We start from the raw sequence: 18,843 nt of genomic DNA, 5'->3' as shown, positions 1-18,843 counted from the left end.
TTATTTTTTGTGTGGTGGAAAAATGGAGAATATATGAGATAGTGTATTCCAGAATGCACATAATTATTGTTCGATGTGATATTCATAAACTTACTGTCCATCTTGTATGCATCAAATTAAACTACCAAATATGTAATGAGATGGTCACATTGATGAATGTATTATCAATTTTCCTTTGAATCTCTCCATTTCCTATGATTTATTGTGTTATAGCTCAAATTATATAACATTTTGATACAATTATATATATATATATATATAAACACTTGTTTCATAGAACAAAAAAAAAAATAGATATCGTGAAAAATAGTAAATTTAACAAAACATTTATAACATATCGTATAATTTTCAAATTCTATCAATAATAAACATTGATAAACATGTTTCAATTAATAACATTGATAAACAGTGATAAAAGTCTATCAGTTTCTTTTACTCATAAAATTCAAAATTTTACTATAACTTATAGATATTTTAATTTATTTTACTATTTTGTTTGTGACAATTTCTCTCAAATAAAAATTGCTTTTTAGAATATGGCTTTTTCAATGGCCTTTAAATTCATATATATATATAGGAAACATAAGTGCGAAAGGAAGGGGCGTGGGGGGCGTGGGAATCATCGTGGAATGCCTCACGTGTAAACTCCATTTTTAATTTCTCTATTCTTCTCATTTTCCTATCTCCTCAACATTTTATCAAATTATAATAGAGTTTCTCTTGATTTTAACTTTAGATCGTATAGATAGACACAGTATATCGTAATCTATCACAAAGCTAGCTAGATAGTAAGATTTTGTTATATTTGTAAAAACAATCTTTTTTTTTAACTTCGTAGAGTCTCAAATGATAAAAAGTGTTTACTGTCGTTTGGCAATCGTTTAATTTTCTAAATTAAGTTCATTTTTTTAAATTATTGCTATAGAGTTGGTCGTTTTTAATCCTTAATCAAATTTTGAAAAACAAGAATATTATTTTAGAAATCATCTTTTTTTAAATTGACGTCGGTTGAGCTAAACTGCTTTTTATTTAATTGTATAAAGTTAAATAATTAGGGTTAAATCGTTTATTATATATACTCCATTTGTTATGACAATTACTGGTAACCATTTTTATAACTATAAAGTCTTAGACCAAATCTATAACAAATAATTTGGTAATATAGACTATATTGATTTAGGAATTCTCTTTAGAAATGGGAATTTACTTACATGATTAGGTTTCAAATTTCAATAGTTTTTTTATTTGTAAATTTTATAAAATTAGACTTTTGCATTAATTTGGGTAAAAATTAATGTACCCATTTTTATCAACTACATGTATTATTGGAGTTTTTTTCAAAAATATAAATAAATCGTAAAATATTTACAGAACAATTTTGAAAAAGAAAAAAAAAAGCTCACAAACTCACAATTTAAAATACCCTAGTAAATAATCAGTCACACACATGAGTAATATCCTTTTAAACGATCGTGTTCTACAGTTTCAAACAATGGTTTAGCTCATGATACATGATCATGTAGTTTCATTTTAAACAATGGAGAAAAAAGACTTTAAATTTAAACGATCAGATAATAAACTCTAAACGACGGTGAGAAACTTTCCGACATAAACAATCACAAAGAAGAAGTGAATAAGTACATAACTCCTTCAACAATATTCAAAACCTAAGATTTTCTTATTTTGTTATCTGAATCGTAAATATTTAAGTGTTATGTTACATTTATGTAAATTAACTAATATTTATAAATCTATTTTGTTTGAATTTAATTTTTTTTTAAAAAAAGTAATTCAACGTTATTTTATTTAAAATTTAACCATGTTTGCTTTCTTGGAATTAAAAAAAAAAAAAACATTATCAACAATTACAAATGTACAAACTAAGTATATTTCAAAAATATTTTAACTAACATTTATACATCTAAGTTAGACATTGAAATCCAGTAGTCTTCGATTCTTCTTTATTATAAAAGATAGACTCGTAACACATTCATACGTCCTATGCTTAGTTTAACCTAATCTTCATGACAACCACTTGCTTACAAATGGACACAATGATACAAATGGAAAAGCAATATTGGAGTAATAATAGAGATAGAAATTAAATTTAAACAAAAGAAGAAATGAATTTAAGAAACTTAAGGAAATAAATAAAATGGTGAAGATGAAGAAACCCTCAATTTTCTTGAAGTCTTTCTTATTATTTTTAATTCTTATTTTTAATTCTTATTTTTGTTCTTCTCCCAATTTCCTTCAACACGTTCACTACGCGAAGGATACAGTTCTTCTCTCTCTCTCTCTCTCTCTCTCTCTCTCTCTCTCTCTCTCTCTCTATTTCTCTTTGTGATTGATTTTCTCGCAGCTTTACGTCTCCATCACGGTCTCTGATTTCCATTTCTTGTTCGCTCTCTTTCCCTCTGTGATCCGGAGAGGAGAAAGATTGGTGGAATTTTTCATTACAACATATTCTATCCGGATCGAACAATTTCCAGGTATGTTCTAGATCTACTGCTTTCTCCTTCTTACTTTTTCTTTTTTCTGACCGTTTGCCGGATGTTTCGCATCCGGTATTTACTTTGTTTTAGGAACTGATGCTTGTTGATCAATCGGTTTGATTTTTTTTTTTTTTTTTTTTGTAAAAATCACTTGATTGATTACTTGAATTCACTGGCGAATTGGTGTTTGTTTTATTTTGTAATTGTTTATGGATTTGGATTCTCGTGTGTTTGTGTTTACGACTTGAGGTTTTTGTAGGTATATTCGGGATAACATGGCAGAGGAAAAAGCCGCTGGAGAAGGTGAGAAGAAGGATTCTGTTGCGGATGTTGGCAGGAAGAAGAAATCCCGGGGGATTTTCTCGCGGCTTTGGAATAGTATATTCCGTGTACGCGGTGATGATTTTGAGAAGAGGCTTCAGCATATTTCCAAGGAAGAAGCTGCTGTTCTTGCTAGGTTGAAGCGTAGATCCCTAACTTGGCGACGAATGGCTAGAAATCTTATTATATTTTCTGTCGTTTTTGAGGTGAGTTTATTTGTCTGGTTGTATTTATCACAATAGTATGTTTTGTAGCGTGGGTTACTGTTCAAATTGACTATGTTAGGTTGCTTTTACTATATCAATTGCTGTAGTTTATATCAATGTGACTGAATTGTCTTATGTTTTTGGAGTGAAAATACCTCTGATTGATTGAATTCATCTGTGGATTGAAATTAGATGTGTTGCTGTCCTGAGGATTTTTTTTAATGATTTACTATAATTTCTTATATTTCAGATTGTTGCAGTTTGTTATGCTATCATAACTACAAGAACTGTAGATTTGAACTGGAAGATGAGAGCTTTCAGAGTTTTACCCATGTTTCTTTTGCCTGCATTGTCGACTCTGGCTTATACGGCATTCCTTAGCTTCACAAGAATGTGTAAGTATCTACTTGACTGTCTGTGATTTTCTTTTATTGACATTATATTTACTCCATAGAGTTTATTTTTCCCCTTGATTTATTTTGTGCTTTACTCTCTATTTGTTGTCTCCGTTGATTCTCTTTCTTGTTAATTATTGATTGTATTAATGATTAACCACACATGTAATCTAGTGCTGAAACTGGTGAAAAAAAATGTGTCTAAATTAAAGGAGTTTACTTGCTGCTGGCACATGATGCCGTGGCATGAATTTAAGATGAAGCTCAAAAGTCCTAAGCTGGAATAAGAATAGATTATATCTAAGAGAATGCTTGTTAGATGCTTTTGACCTAAATTACAAGTTTTCTAAGAATTTTTTCTGAAGTTATGGGATTAAAGCATGTCCAAAAAATATTATACTGATGAAGGGTGAGTACAGTGTGTGTTAAATCTGCTGTGGATGTTCAAACTTTCATGATGAACTTCGAGTACCGCAAGAGATGGTTTCAATTTTTATCCTGTTTTGTCAAATCAATGGTAAATTGTGAAATCAGTTTGTCATTTTTATTCAGTTTTCCAGGGTGGAGGTGCCTAGAAAGATCACCTTCATAAGAATCTTTCTTTTTGTTTACACTTTTTGCCAATGCGATGATATATAAACAATTGAATTGTTGCAGGGAATATGTTATATGTTGAATCATAATTAACTCTCACTTTGAAGGCTGAATATGTAGACTATCAAATCGGTCTGGTTTTAAATAGTCTGTGTATTTTCTTATTTTTGTCATCTTATTTTATAGTGATTAATGTCTCTAGAAAAGTCTTACTTGCTTTTTAAGAATCTTGTGCCAAGAATTATCTGGGATTATACTGATGACCTGTACTACATAGCGTTTATAGGTTTTCTGTTACCCTGTAGGATCAATTGTATTCGTCATCTGGTTTCTAACAACGGACACTGTGGAATGAATGCACTTAAAGCCTATCCAGATTCTAGTAGTGCTGCTTCTTTCTATTTCTATTTCCATTTCATTAATTTCTTGTTAGCTGCATATCTGTAGACATGTAATACAAATTTTGTACTTTGGCAGACTTGGATGCTTGTTGTTCTGCAGCAGTATCCTAGTGATTTTGCAGTGGCTTGTATCTTATGAGTTTTAACTGAAAGCCATTTTGATGTTTGAATTCCTTTTTGTCCTGGATTTTAGTAATTTGTCAAAGACTTTATGTTAAATCTTCTGTTGGCACATTGGAACTTAGTGTTATGTTGGAACAATATTGAATCTATAACTTACTGGCAATATAATAGGTGATAGGAAGGACCAAAAAACCCTTGAAAGGCTGCGAGCTGAGAGGCAAGCTAAAATTGATGAACTTAAGGAGAAAACAAATTATTACATTACTCAGCAGCTCATCCAGGTAACACTTTGTTTCCAATATATTTTGCCACCTTCTTTCTTGAGTTTCTTAGCATGGTATTTCTATAATCTGTAACTTTCCTTGCCATATCAGATCCCTTTTGTCTATCGGGACCCATATTGGTTTTAACCTTATTTGCGCCTCCATTGCAATCTTTTGAAGCTCAATTTCTCATCTTTAAAATAACCAAGTATGTAGGAAGTTATCCGTTCTTTAAATTGGATTTTCATATTAAGATATGGAGGTAAGTTAACATTGATGTAAACCGACTGAAACTACACAACACGCAAACTTCTCTGATATAATTGTGGGTAGCAAATTCCTTGTTTTTCTTTTAAGGTCTACTAAGCTCTGGAAACCGTCTTTTCGAAGATTGTCTTATGGGGTTTGAAGTACAATTATGCAGATGATTAACCTGCAGTTTCTTTTCACGTTTGTTTCTCTATGGCTTTTCTGCTGAGGTTTATTTTTCAAACTGGATTGAACAATATATAGCTAAAGTTGTGCAGCCTTTCTTTTTCTTCAAATCCCCTAGACCTTGAGGATCCTTGTATATTAGTTTTTTACCCCTTTTTCTTTGACAGAGATATGACCCCGACCCTGCTGCAAAGGCTGCTGCTGCAACTGTATTGGCTTCCAAGATGGGAGCCGATTCAGGCTTAAAGGTTCGTTTGGGCGATGAGTCCAACCCTAATGTTCCATCAGGGAAGAGCAATGATGTTGAATTTGTGCAAGCCGGTGGTGGGCTTCGAAACAGAAAACAAGGTCACTCCCGTTCCAGCAGTACAGGTAGTGCTTCATTGCATCATATTGAGGAAGAAGCACGCCGTCCTGCAGTATCCGATGCTCCTCATGCTTCTGAGCATAATCAGTTGGTTGTCGGTCATTACAATCCCCAAGGACCAGCTGTAAATGATGGAGGATGGCTAGCTCGAATTGCCGCACTGCTCGTTGGAGAAGATCCAACACAATCTTATGCACTCATCTGTGGCAACTGCCATATGCACAATGGTGAGTGAATCCTACTCTCTACCCTTTAAACCACACTCTTTTCTTCAATACACAAACCGAAGGAGTCTGTATCTTTATGCGTCTATAAACGTGAAAATACACACACTTCCGTTTTCGAGTCGAACAAAATCCACAGGGAATACTATAATTTCATCTCTTTTTTTATCCTTTGTAGGACTTGTCAAGAAGGAAGATTTCCCATTCATTACCTACTACTGCCCACATTGTCGAGTCTTAAATCGGTCCAATCAATCAGAGGAACAAGTCTCTGGGCATGGCAGTCCACCTGTTGGTTCTATAAAACCAAGAAGCACTAGTGACCCAATAGTACTCACCAGCAACGTGGACGCAGAGACAATTTCTGAGATTCAGGAGGCCATCGAACAAACGGAATCTGCAAACTTAATTAGTGAAGAAGAAAAGGTACGCACAGATGAAACGACATAATTATAATACACCACGGAACTCGAATTTGATCGTTGTCTTGGGCTTGATATAATATCCCCTTGTGTTCATATCGTGGGAGTTATCAAGCAACAGATTGTTTTCATAGTTTGCTTCTTGCTTGGTCTTGTAAAAGCTGGCACTGTTAAGGTGAGTAACATTCCTTCCTTCCTTCCTTCCTTCCTTCCTTCCTTTGTTCATTTTATATTTTACCTTTTTTCCTTTCTTAGAGAGTTGATTGATGTATACATAGATTACATGGATTTTGTTGTAAACATGTAAAACTTTTTGAGTTTTTACTTTTTAATGGAAGTGTCTAAAAGATTTTACTTCTCTTCTCATTCTTTTTTCTTTTCTTTTTTTTAAGTTGTCTTGCTTTTTCTTCCGCCCTTTTCATATCTAAGAAAATAAACCAAAATATTTACCAATATCATATTTGTAAGAAAAAATATTTGCAATCAACTAGAACATTTTACCATATTTGTAAATATTTCCAACAGTTTTATTGTTGAAAATAAGTTTCATTTTCTTCCTTTATGTAATTGAAGAGTGTATTGTTAATATTTAAAGTAACATCAATCTTGTTAATTGAAATGTTTTAAAGAAATCAGTAAATGTTACATCATTGTATTTCACAACATTATTCCCATTAGTCTCTTAGTTCATTCATGCAAGAAAGCTTTGGTAAAGTTTCACACTAATTTTCACAATAGTTACAAATCTTAAAAGTTTACTACATAAGAACTAAATTGAAAGTTTGGAACCAAATTCAAGGATTAACTTATTACTTTACTGAAAATTAAGTTTAAAAGTTACTTTTAACCTAAAGAAAAATGATGTAGCAATGGAAGGTATCAAGTCTTTGAATGACGTTTCAACTTTTATTAATATTTTTATTTATTTGGGCTTTATGTGAACATTTTTTTCTCACTTTTCTTTGTTTCGCCTTCCACATCTTCGATATAATACCAAATGCTATTGTATTAGAATTTTACCTTCACAATTGGGTTTAGTTGAAGAAAAGTAAAATGTATAGTTGGAATTGAGTACCTTAATGGTAATGTAATGTATCATTTTCTATGAGTTTAGCATCTCTTGTTGATGTCAAAATGTTACTCTTGTCCAATTTAATAAAAATGTTGTCAAATCAAGCATAGTTAACATATATACGAGTCAGCTACTAACAAGCTTGTGGTTCATATTTTCTTACCTAATACTTCCATAAAAATACTTTACATTTAAGTAGAAGATCCAAAAGTTACTCGATCATTGTGTAACTACCAAACGATTATTTTACGTCAAAGTAATATTTAATCTTTTTCAAATTCTTTAACAACCTCACCAAACATGTAGAATTTTTCTAATGTTGATGAATACAATTTCAATCTATCCATTAATGCAATATAAAATATATATTACACAATTTGACCTTTATTTATTTGAAATGAAAATAACGATTTGACCTTTTATTTTATGAAGAGTCTGTCTTTCTTTTTCTTGTATTTATCACAAAACTATTACATAAAATTTCACATTCTATCAACATTTTATAATATTTAAAAATGTCTCATTTTTATTTATAAAAAAAAACATATGGTACAAAATGAATATAAAGTAGAAAAAATTATGGATAAGAAGGGAAGACATAAGATATTTATCTTTTACATCTTTTAATTGTCTACCTACATGGACTTTAGTGGAACAACTCAAACACATTCACCTGTCATTTCTTCCTATTGGTTTCACACTTCAAAAGCACAAATAAAATCAGATTTTTTTCTCTCTTTTTTCTTCTTTCAAATTTGGTCTCACGTACATATGTTTATGATAATAAAGTTTATGTCATCATATTTTCTAAATTATAAAAATAGTAAATTTAAAAACGGATAGTCGTGTAATATATCTATTTACTTGTCATATTTGTGATGAGATATGCTATTAACTGTTTTCTTTTTTATCATTGCTTTTTTCATCTAGTGCAATTTTTTAGATTAATATGTTAGTAAATTGGAATTTCCAACCCACCATTTTTGTTCTCTACCCATAAGCAAAAGTATAATTGTTTAATTTTGAAGGCAATTTCAAGTAAAAAAAAAAAAAAAATAGGTGGTTGAATTCTATATCAAAGGAAGCATAAAGTATGAGGTAGAAATTGCCCAAGAAGGCTAAGAATCACGAGAGAATTGACGAGGAGGAATTGAGTTTAGGGTTTCTTTGATTGTTTATTTTAAATTACTCTCGATTGTATTAGTTGAAATCAAATAGTTCGTATTTGGTTATTAAAAACGAAGATTTGTAACACGAGATAAGGTGTTGACAATTCAATCGTAGTAGAATATTGAATGCCCAAATTTAGGGCAGCCTCTATTATAGTTTTTTATGTCGTTTGTCTTTTTTGTCCTACGACTTATTTGCTATTTTATGAACAATTACTTTAATTAGTTCTAAGAGGTAAAAGTGAGAGTTCGAGATACAATTTAGTTTATTCTACATTTATTTATATTTCGCATATATTTTCAACATAACAATTACTTAACACCAAAAACGAAACGGTCCCTTTATAACTAATCATCCATAATATCGAATAAATCATTTTTGTCTTTGGTAAATTTACCAACGTTCTCTTATTCAACTAACTTCATCCATTTTCAAACACTTCATTGCATTTGAGGCCGTCTATCATTTTTTATGATTTATACCGTCCTTTCTTAAATATAAAAATTATTTTTTGAAAAAAATAATATTTTAGATATATTGAAATACAAAATTTATAGGCTTATAAAACACTTTCTTCTGTGGTAATAAAATAATTAAGAGACGAAAGCAAAAGTTGAACATAAAGTTTGTGGATTTATTATAAGTGGAAAAAGTAACAACTTATGAATCTCTTGACAATATCCTTTCATTAAATTTTATATTTAAACCAAAACAGATAGGTTTATTAGTTTAGTTTTCACATTATTCATATTAATAAAGCATGTCACTTTCTTTTCTTTTTTTATTTTTATAAACACTTATAATTCCTAAAACTTTATAAATGTTACCGTCTAGGTAGATATAAATTTGATCTCTAAACTTTTAAATCAATAATAAGTTAGTTTTTGTTGAAAAAAAAATATTGTAGAAATATCTAAAACTATAAAAAAATAAATTATCAATTTAGAAATGATATGTGTATAAAATGATAATTTTAATCTCAATAAAAAATTTAAAAAAATGACAAATATTTACTCCTACAAATGAAGTGCAATGAATTTTTTTAAGTGATTTTTTTTTTATGAAACGTAAATATTTTTTTTTTTGAAAACCCTCCCAAGATTGAAGTACTATAAAGTATAATGGTCGACTTAATTGTACTAACTAAAGTTAAGAAGTTAAAGCTTTATTTGCTTGCTAATAATTTCCTTCTTTCTTGTTGTTTTTTAAGATTTAATTAAAGACATTACCTATGCCTTCAAATTTTATTTCTTTGTTATGATGTTTAAAAATAGAACCAAAATTTAAAAATTACAAATATATAACCTTTTAAATCTTGTTTTTGTTGATGGAATTGGACTAAAAATTCAAAAAATCATTATGGGTAAATTGTTATAAATTTAAATATAAGAAAAACTAAACCATTGTAGTTGTAAGTTAAAAAGTGACTAAATTATTATTAGGGAAATTATTTTGGTTTAATTATTATTTTAAGGAAAGTTTAAGGAACGGAAAATATTTTAACATTTAATAATATAACAAAACGAATGAAACTAAGTCGAACGGTAAAGTTAAATTCGGAGGAGAAAAAATCGTATTAATTCAAAAGAAGAGAAAAAAAAGAACTTTTACACACGATCCGATTGCGACGTCGTCGTTTCAATTCCCCAAGTTGAAGTCTTCTCTTCTTCTTCTTCTTCTTCTCCACATTGTGGTTATGGCGGCAATCGATCAACAGAAAAAAAGAAGATGATGTCAGAACCCTATAAATCAACCGCGACTTGCAAAACTGGATCTCTCTCTTTCACCGGAATCAGATCCACCGTCTGTGATTCCGACTGCCATGAGCTCCTCGGAACCACTGGTCCCAGTTCACATCCGTCGGACCGATTGTTCTGTATGTTTCCGAACATTCTTGCTCGATTAGTGCAAGAAATTTTCATTTATATTCTAAGATGATAAGATAAAGAACTAATGTTAATGGCGATATGATGTTCTTACTCTGGAAGCAAAGGATCTGGAATCGATTCAACGCTGGAGATGAATCTGTACGGAAAATAGGTAAAGAAAGAAATTAAAGCCCTAAAGAAATGGAGAAGACGATTGATTCTAATTTCTAAACGAATTAGAGATTTTTTTGAAACCCTAATGAATTTTATTAATCTTCTTCTTACTTACCCTGCGCAGACGGTAGAAGATTCACCAATATTCTCGAGCTGTTGCAATTCTTCCTGCATCATTTCACAACGATTTATCACGAGAGAGAAAAAAAAAAGGGGAAATGGCAAAGCGATTAAGGTAAAATCTATGAAATAGCGATTTACTTTGATGATATTGATTTCATTTTGGAGTCTGTTTATGGCTGCTGTGATTCTATGTCTGCCAAAGAAGGTGTTGTTCTTACATCGAGACTTGGATTTGATTTCTGGATTGACTTCTTCTTGTTCTTCTTTCGCTAACTGTCGAGGCGGCAGCGGCGGCGGCGGCGGCGACGGCGAGGGAGAGGACGGTGGGTCTGATTGGTGGAGTTCATCAGCCATTGTTGGGAGTTAGAGGTAAGAAATCAAATTGAATGTTTTTCTCTCTTTTTTTTAAGGGAAATTGATGAAGAAATTTTGGGAATTAAAGGGAAGAACAGAGAGAAATTGGGGAAATTGAGATGAAATAAAAAGGATTTTTCTTTTGGGGGGGTGGGGGAGGGAAGATGAGAAGATTTTTAAAACATTCAAAAAGGAGAAGAAATGGACCAAACAAAGCTGGAAACAAATGATGAGGCCAAGGTGGTTTTCTTTTTATTATTTAAAACAAACAAATAAATAAATAAGTAAGAAAATAAATTCTTTTTTCTTTTTTCTTCTTTTTCTTTTTTGTTGATGTATTTGGAATAATTGATGGAAAAAGGCAAGAGATGAGATTATGATGAAAAGGAATAAAGTGGATAGTCAAAACTCTGTGAAAAAGTAGACCAAAAGATCAGAACATACAAAAACAAAAATAACAATAATTAATTTATCTTTAAAAAAAATACATTTTTGTCCTTCAATTAAAAAAAAATCGATACGATAGTATTCATAGATATAATACAATGCAAAAAAGGAGAACACTAATAAATCAAATATATTTGAATATGTTTGCAATTATTTATCAATGTTGTTATACACTTAATTATTATACTTAACCTTATAGAAATGTTATCAATTTCATGCTTAGGTTTCAAATTTTACCTTTTGAATAATTTTTACTAAATACTCAGAATCCAATTTTTTGCTTTGATGTGTTGAGAGAAAAATAATAAAACTTTAGTAAACATTTTGAAACATAAGATTAAAGGTTGTAAGAAGGAAAGGGAAGGGAAGGGAAATTAAAGGAGAAAAAGTTAAAGCAATTTGTGAAGTAGAGTTTTTCTATTTTGTTCCTAAATTTAACTTCTAAAAAGAGTATTTATTTTAGTCTTTAATAATTAAAATTATGTTAACTAAGATCAAAATAAAACATTTTTTAAAAAAGCTTAGAGACCCATATAAAACAATATTCAAAATCTTTAAGAGGTAAAAAGATTGATATATTTTGATAGTGTTGATTAGGGAAGATAAATAAATATAATATAAGGATAAAAGTTATGGAAGAATAGAGAGAATGATTAATTAAACCATCAAAGCCGCCAAGGCGACTTCTTCATTATCTTAAACTCCATTATTGTTTAATTAATATCTTACTCACAAACTAACTCTATTTTCCTTCATTTTTTTTAAATTTTGTTGACATTTTGTGTGATGTTCATGGGAGGTTGATGTGTATGGCTACTTCATCTTTATTCCATTCTCAATCATCTTTTTTATTTAATTTGGTGGAAATTGGGACAAAGATTCTCGGGGGATTGAATTCTCGGGCAAAACTATTATCTTTTAATTTTTTTGGTCCCTAAACTTTCTATTTCGGTCCGTCACATCTGTTTTAGTTCTTGAACTTTGAAATTGAGTCTATTTTGGTTATGATAAGATTCACTTTAACTTATTTGGATTGTATTTTGTCATAGATGTAAACATGCATATATTAATTCTACTTTATTTTTCTTAACCTACCCAATGTCACTATTCTAATTTGTTTTAGGGTAATTGCAATTGATGTCTATTTGAGTAATAATAATTAAAGACATAACCACATTTAAAAAAATTGTAAATATAGCAAAACTATGACTGATAGACTTGTATCATTAATAGACTCGTATGATCTATCGGTGATAGACGAATTTTTACAACATGATCTATCAGTGATAGACTCTATCATGGATAGAATTTGATAAATATTTCCAACTTTTTAAAAATGTTGCTATATACTTAATTATTTTGAATTTAATTGCTAAATTTGCAATTATTCCCATTTTCCACCCACTCAAAAATTTTTAGTTTAAAAATGGTTCAACTATATTAAATAATTCAAACATATACACACTTTTGAACGTAAGTGTGTATATATATATATATATATATAGAAATGTTATAGAAAATTTATGATATAAAAAGATGAGGATGTAAAATGCATTTCTTGTCCACATCCTCGTTTCGTTCCTATCGAATTTTCTTGCTTCGTTCCCTCTCCATTTTTCGCATTGCCTAAATAGGTGGGGCAGATTCCACGGAGCCTCAACTTTGATGGAAAAGTAAGTATATTTAAGTACAAGTTTTTTTCCTAGTTGAGTATTCCTTTGCTGACTTATTAATTTTACTTTACTTTAGGATATACATATATTTCAATTGGCTAATGTATTGCAGGTTTGAATCCCTGTACTATTTTTTTAATTAATAAAAAAATATTTTTAATAATACATTTTCTTTTAAACACTTTTTTAAATTGAGTTTAATTTAAACACATAATTTTTTGTTACTTTTTTTTATGTGTTTAGGTGTGAATTTGGTTTTTAAAGATTTATCCAAAATAGATTATTTTATAAATAAATTTTTAAGAAATGCTTTATTTTAATTGGTCAAACACTACCATTTTTTTCAAAATAGTTTTTTAGCAAAATTAAACATTTTGTAATCTAAACCAAACACATCATTGCGAGAAAATTATAAGATTTGTCTATTGGAATATTTGTATGTAAGCTTTAGAATTTAGATATTTGGTTAAAAAGTGGTAGATTTATTACCATATCATTTTAGTCACTGTGCTTTTTAGTTTTTACTTTCTAAAAACTAGCTCTATTGGGATGGTTTGAGAGGCGAAATGTAATCGCGATTACTACGAATAAAAAAAGTATTGAAAAATGTAAGTAATAAATAAACAAAATGAAGAAAAGATCGTGAAACATTAAAATGACAAGAAAGATCATATTGACGTGAAATATGTTAAAACATAATGAGTTTTATATGGCAAATCACGTCCAAAACGCTCTATCTTTAGTATCGTCTACTCTTCATATTTAAAAATCCATGTCCTATCCGAACCAAAGAACTTATTTTGAATAGTTATAACAAATGACGATTGAGACGAAATTCGACATTTTTAAACATTTATCTAATCTATCGCGATCTCCTTTCAATAAAAATAAAACTTTGTTATAATTTCTATATTTGAAAACATTCTTATATATAAATTATTATTTGATTTTTTAAAATTTTTTTAATGTTGGCGGGTATAAAAAGAGGATAAGAGTTTTGAAGCGAGCAATTAGGGCTTAGAGATGTGAAATTGTCCATTTCCCTCCATTTTCAGACTATGCCGAAGAACTCTCCCCTTCAACTATCTCATTCTCTCTTCGTCTGATGCAATCGGAGCTGTAGGAAATGGCATTCAGATCATCAATCGCGAAGTTCTCCTTGTTTTCTTCTTCGTCATCGCAATCTCTCCATTTTCAGCATTTCTTCTTCACATGTACTACTCCGCCGCCGAGAATTTTCCGGTTCTGCTCCATTTCTACTGCTTCTGGTGTTAAGAACAAGGCAAAGAAGGAGAAGCAGAAGAAATCGAAGAATCTCAAGGCGAGTACCTCGGTTTCGAAATCATCGGAGTCTGCTTCTTTATCTTCGAAGTTAGCTTTGGTGAAGGAGAAAAGGAGGACTCGGTCCACTAAGGAATTTGATGAGAACGCTATCCCGATTGGCGACACAGCTGCTCACATTCCGGTAATGCTTGCGGAAGTATTGGACGTATTCGCTAGTTCATCTGGAAGGCCGCTACGATCCTTTGTAGATTGTACCGTCGGTGCCGGTGGACATTCCTCAGCGGTTAGTCTCTATGTTTATATGTTTTTCTTCTTGTTTTGGTCATTGCAAATGATTGTTTCGGTGCATTTTTCTTGTTCGCGGTTATTATTCGAATGTGTTTTATGATTGTGTTTCTTGAAGTAGTTCTGTGCCTGCTCGTCAATTTTTCTGAAATATATTATTGTTCGTGTATAAGTGCAGCCGGATAAAATGCTCATTCAATCTTCAATCCAAGTGTTTAATTATTGAGCAGAATATTATGTGCTGATTTCGATATTGAGTTGTGTATTGTTTTCTAGCTATACGTGGCTCTATTCAAGCGATTGATCTTATCTATGTGCTTCTTTCTCTACTCTTGCTTCGTGCGCAGAAATGTGGATTAACTTTCGATCTGTCATCCTGTGTCTCTCAGTTGATGTTGTTGCATGAAAATTTGGTGTTGATAACTGGTTCTTTATGTGGCTGTATTCGTTTTCTTTCTTCATGATGCCCAATTCTGATCTCACGTCTTGGAAAACAGATAATTCAAGCGCATCCAGAGTTAAATTTTTACATGGGAATGGATGTTGATCCAATTGCACTTGACAAGGCTCAAGATCGGATAAGTGATTTCTTCAGTGAGGATTCTGATTTGAAAGCATATATAGTTCTGAAGAACTTTAAATATGTGAAATCACTACTGGCTGATTCAGATGAGAAACCGCTAGATCCTGGAGTTGATGGAATGATGATGGATTTAGGAATGTCATCCATGCAGGTTTGTGAAAGGAAATCCATTAATATTCAAAACACTCAACTCAACGAAGTAGAGATTAAACTTGTATGCTCATCCATTTAAGGTGCTAATGGAATATATGGCAAAAACATAACAATACAGTATAAAGGTACTGCACACTGATCGTGAAAAGAACATAAAATTTCTACTGATAGTGTACTAGTAGTATTCTTGACATCTATGAAAACATAGAGAAATACTAAGGGTGCTATTATTTATTAATACTGTTGGGGTCCAGTGTGATGAATGGTATGGTCCATTTAACAAAGCTATGTTTCTGTTATTCATCTCATAGAGTATATCGCATGCTGTCAGTTATGTTGTTTATTTTCTCATATTCAATGTAACCTTTTTCCCGGTTGCTTAGGTGGATGACCCTGAAAGAGGATTTAGAGTCCTTGGTGATGGACCTCTTGATATGCGAATGGATCCTCAGGTATAAACTATTATAGGGGGTGTTTGGTTAGCTATAAAAAAAAAAAGAGTTGATTTGGTAATGATTATAGGTAAATAATTGATAGTGTTGACAAGAATAACGAAGTGAGAAATGTGAGTTGATATGAATAATGAGGTAATAAACCTTTTTACCCACCCAACCCCTCTCTCCCAAATTATGCCAAACAGGTTTCGTTCTGAATAGCACCTCTTTAATAAGCTCTGAATCTGTTTCTAACTATTCCATTATTTACCCTTGATGAACTTTTACTTAACTGAAGTATCTACGTGCTATTCTCTTTCTTTTTCCTTTGTAGCAGTTAAACTGATTCATCCATGCGCTTTTTATTCACCTTTGATTATGGGAAAACACATACTGAATTAGATCTTCTTTTTCTTTGATTGATTGATTTCCCATTGAGTGTCTCTTTTTTCTTTGTTTTCTCTTTTCTTTTGTTGGATAAGATACCAAAGAATATTTCTATAACTGTCTGCTGGATGGACTGCAGATTACTGACTTCCTTTTGAATACTGTCCTTTGTTCTCTTTACAGCTGAATGAAACGTACAATTCTCCGCATTCCTCACTAGCCACCACCCATCCTCAAAAAGGAAAGGGAAAAGCCATAAATGAAAAAAGAAAAAGACACTTATAATTTTGGTCCCAGTACTTTGGAAATCTTTTAACAAATCTTAAGTTTAGTTCCAACTAAGAGTTTATCGTTAGATTTTTTATCTATCACAATTTTCACTATAAATTTTGGAAACATTTTTATTCAATTTCGATAAAAGTTTAACATTTTAGGATTATTTTAATTTCTTCGCCGAGTTGAAAGATACACAAGAATTTAATGCAGAAATAAGTTTTATGGGTTAATAATTATTTAATTGTGTGGGTTACTTACTGATTGAAACAGGTTTATGGCAGGCAAGTCTAAAAGCAGAGGACATATTGAACAATTGGCCGGAAACAGAAGTGGGTCGTATCTTGCGGGTTTATGGAGAAGAAAGCAATTGGTATTCTCTTCAGAATAAAATCGTAAAAGCTCGATCACAAGGTGGATTGCATTCCACCACTCAATTACTTGATCTTATCCGTAAATCTACTCTGGGATTTAAAGGTAACCTACTCCTCCATTACAGTAATCTTTATTTTGCCTATGATCTGAACCACATTCATCTTTGTTTATTATGTTCCTTGTGACCTATCAATTATAGGCACTTTCTTTCTACCCTGTCTTTTTGTTATTTCATATATCACATCAACATGAGGCCTTGTTTAATAACTATTTGTTTTTGTAAATTTTGCTGCTCAACACTGTTTCAGTTATAAGTTTTATACGTTTTGTTATCCACTTTCTATTAATATTTTAAAAAACAAGGCCAAAATTTTTAATACTAACAAGAAAAGTTGTTTTTTTGCTTTTAGAATTTGTCTAGGCATCCATGTGTTTCTTTGATATTTTGATGACAGTCATAGGGAGGAAACAACCATAAATTTCTTAAATTAAAAACAAAAAATAAAATTGTTATGAAATGGAGTTGAACTTTTTTGCTTCTTTTTTCTTGCCAAAAAAAAAAATGATTTGGTTTATTTATTGAAATTCCTTCCCTACAATTTAATTAACTAAAGCTCTCTACTCGTTGTCATTTGGTTTCATTATGTTTCACATTTTACTTTTAAATTTTCTAGTCCAATTTTCAAGAACAAAAACAATTTTTTCAAGACTATTTTTTAGTTTCATATTTGGTAACCATTTGGGTTTTAATTTTTAAAAATAAAATCTATTTCTTTATTTTCTTTCCTATGTATAAGACAAACTTTCAAAAACAACCTTTATTTTTTTTTTAGTTTTGAAAGCTTTGGTGTGATCTTTTAAAACATTTGTAAAAAGAAAAAAAAATGTAGTGTTGGAAATGGTATTTTATAGGCTTAAAACTAACAATTAAAATACAAAACATTACAAGATGAGATTTTTACTGTTGAAAATTGGGGTTTGAGTTTCTAAACAGTTTTAAAACGTAGTGAACAAAACATAAGTCAGAAACTAATAGATAAAACTGATATTGATAAGCTGCAGAGTTTTCAAAAACGAAAATTACAAAAAAAAAAAAGATACCATTTTAGATTTTTCTTGCGTTGGTATTGAATGATAATATTGGTTGTAAAATATATAATGTGGAAACAGGAGGAAGACAAGGTTGGATAAAGACAGCAACCAGGGTATTCCAAGCGCTAAGGATTGCTGTTAATGATGAACTCAATGTATTACAAAACTCCCTGTATACGTGTTTTGATTGCCTCGCACCTGGCGGTCGACTTGCCGTCATCTCCTTCCACAGTTTGGAGGATAGAGTTGTGAAGCAAACATTTCTAGACATCATTAACCCCAAAACGGAAGGAGATGAAGATGGAGGAGAAGTCACAAAGATTATGGAAGAGAATGAAGAATGGATTAAGCAAACTGTTAAGGGTTTGAAAGGCACAGTCCTCACGAAAAGGCCTATAACTCCATCGGAGGAGGAAGAGAGGTTGAATAGACGTTCTAGGAGTGCTAAGCTCAGAGTAATTCAGAAGAATATTGTTGTTTGCTGATGGAAACACAAATTGGCATTCCGACTTATTTGCTAGATAAAGGTTAGTACTTACTTTCTATAATACCAAAAGACTCTTTTTCTTATTTGTAGCTTTTTCCATTTTATTTGGATTTTTGTTTACGAGTTCTTTTGAAATTTGTTTATTTATCTAACAATGATAAGTTACATTTTTTATGATTTAAATTTTGGGGCGTTTTTTTCTTTTTGCTTCTTTCACTTTCTGAAAAACATTTTTTAATAAAGTGGTTTATACAAAATTCAAATTATTTACTATCTATATTATATAGATAAAATTCAAATTTATACATTTTGATTTACAATGTATTAATTCATATAGTTTTGATATTTTACCATATAAATTTG

The 18,843-nt window shown here is 30.7% G+C and overlaps 3 protein-coding genes across 3 annotated transcripts; 2 read left to right on the top strand and 1 right to left on the bottom strand.

The window, feature by feature from the left end:
* Positions 1 to 2,252: 2,252 nt before the first annotated feature.
* LOC101221278 (uncharacterized protein At2g24330) lies at positions 2,253 to 6,606 on the top strand. Its single transcript, XM_004136274.3, has 6 exons — positions 2,253 to 2,492; positions 2,755 to 3,022; positions 3,273 to 3,417; positions 4,707 to 4,816; positions 5,401 to 5,827; positions 6,003 to 6,606. Exons 2-6 carry the CDS (start codon positions 2,771 to 2,773, stop codon positions 6,272 to 6,274), a joined length of 1,206 nt encoding a protein of 401 aa, XP_004136322.1. The 5' UTR covers positions 2,253 to 2,492; positions 2,755 to 2,770; the 3' UTR covers positions 6,275 to 6,606.
* A 3,366-nt stretch (positions 6,607 to 9,972) lies between these two features.
* Positions 9,973 to 11,349, bottom strand: LOC101221518 (guanine nucleotide-binding protein subunit gamma 2). The gene is made up of 4 exons (XM_004136275.3): positions 10,792 to 11,349; positions 10,646 to 10,698; positions 10,469 to 10,513; positions 9,973 to 10,362 (listed from the first exon to the last, which is right to left on the bottom strand). Exons 1-4 carry the CDS (start codon positions 11,005 to 11,007, stop codon positions 10,281 to 10,283), a joined length of 396 nt encoding a protein of 131 aa, XP_004136323.1. The 5' UTR covers positions 11,008 to 11,349; the 3' UTR covers positions 9,973 to 10,280.
* Positions 11,350 to 12,908: 1,559 nt separating this feature from the next.
* On the top strand, positions 12,909 to 18,615 carry LOC101221749 (ribosomal RNA small subunit methyltransferase H). Its single transcript, XM_031883554.1, has 6 exons — positions 12,909 to 13,127; positions 14,183 to 14,694; positions 15,194 to 15,430; positions 15,816 to 15,884; positions 16,811 to 17,003; positions 18,072 to 18,615. The coding sequence occupies exons 2-6, from the start codon at positions 14,254 to 14,256 to the stop codon at positions 18,476 to 18,478; spliced, it is 1,347 nt and encodes a 448-aa protein (XP_031739414.1). The 5' UTR covers positions 12,909 to 13,127; positions 14,183 to 14,253; the 3' UTR covers positions 18,479 to 18,615.
* The last annotated feature ends 228 nt before the right edge of the window (positions 18,616 to 18,843 follow it).

This window comes from Cucumis sativus, chromosome 3, assembly GCF_000004075.3.
Source record: "Cucumis sativus cultivar 9930 chromosome 3, Cucumber_9930_V3, whole genome shotgun sequence".
Taxonomy (NCBI): Eukaryota; Viridiplantae; Streptophyta; class Magnoliopsida; order Cucurbitales; family Cucurbitaceae; genus Cucumis; species Cucumis sativus.
The sequence above is the reverse complement of the archived record's forward strand: the minus strand, read 5'-3'. Positions and strand labels throughout refer to the sequence as shown.

Excerpts from the sequence above, each read along its gene's own strand:
- LOC101221278 (XM_004136274.3), top strand. The coding sequence starts at position 2,771 with ATGGCAGAGGAAAAAGCCGCTGGAGAAGGTGAGAAGAAGGATTCTGTT. Across the intron at positions 3,418-4,706 it reads CCTTAGCTTCACAAGAATGT|GTGATAGGAAGGACCAAAAA; the intron begins GTAAGTATCTAC and ends GCAATATAATAG. Across the intron at positions 4,817-5,400 it reads TTACTCAGCAGCTCATCCAG|AGATATGACCCCGACCCTGC; the intron begins GTAACACTTTGT and ends TTTCTTTGACAG.
- LOC101221518 (XM_004136275.3), bottom strand. The coding sequence starts at position 11,007 with ATGGCTGATGAACTCCACCAATCAGACCCACCGTCCTCTCCCTCGCCG. Across the intron at positions 10,514-10,645 it reads TCTTCTACCGTCTGCGCAGG|ATTCATCTCCAGCGTTGAAT; the intron begins GTAAGTAAGAAG and ends TTTTCCGTACAG. Across the intron at positions 10,363-10,468 it reads CCAGATCCTTTGCTTCCAGA|AACAATCGGTCCGACGGATG; the intron begins GTAAGAACATCA and ends GGAAACATACAG.
- LOC101221749 (XM_031883554.1), top strand. The coding sequence starts at position 14,254 with ATGGCATTCAGATCATCAATCGCGAAGTTCTCCTTGTTTTCTTCTTCG. Across the intron at positions 15,885-16,810 it reads ATATGCGAATGGATCCTCAG|GCAAGTCTAAAAGCAGAGGA; the intron begins GTATAAACTATT and ends GGTTTATGGCAG. Across the intron at positions 17,004-18,071 it reads ATCTACTCTGGGATTTAAAG|GAGGAAGACAAGGTTGGATA; the intron begins GTAACCTACTCC and ends ATGTGGAAACAG.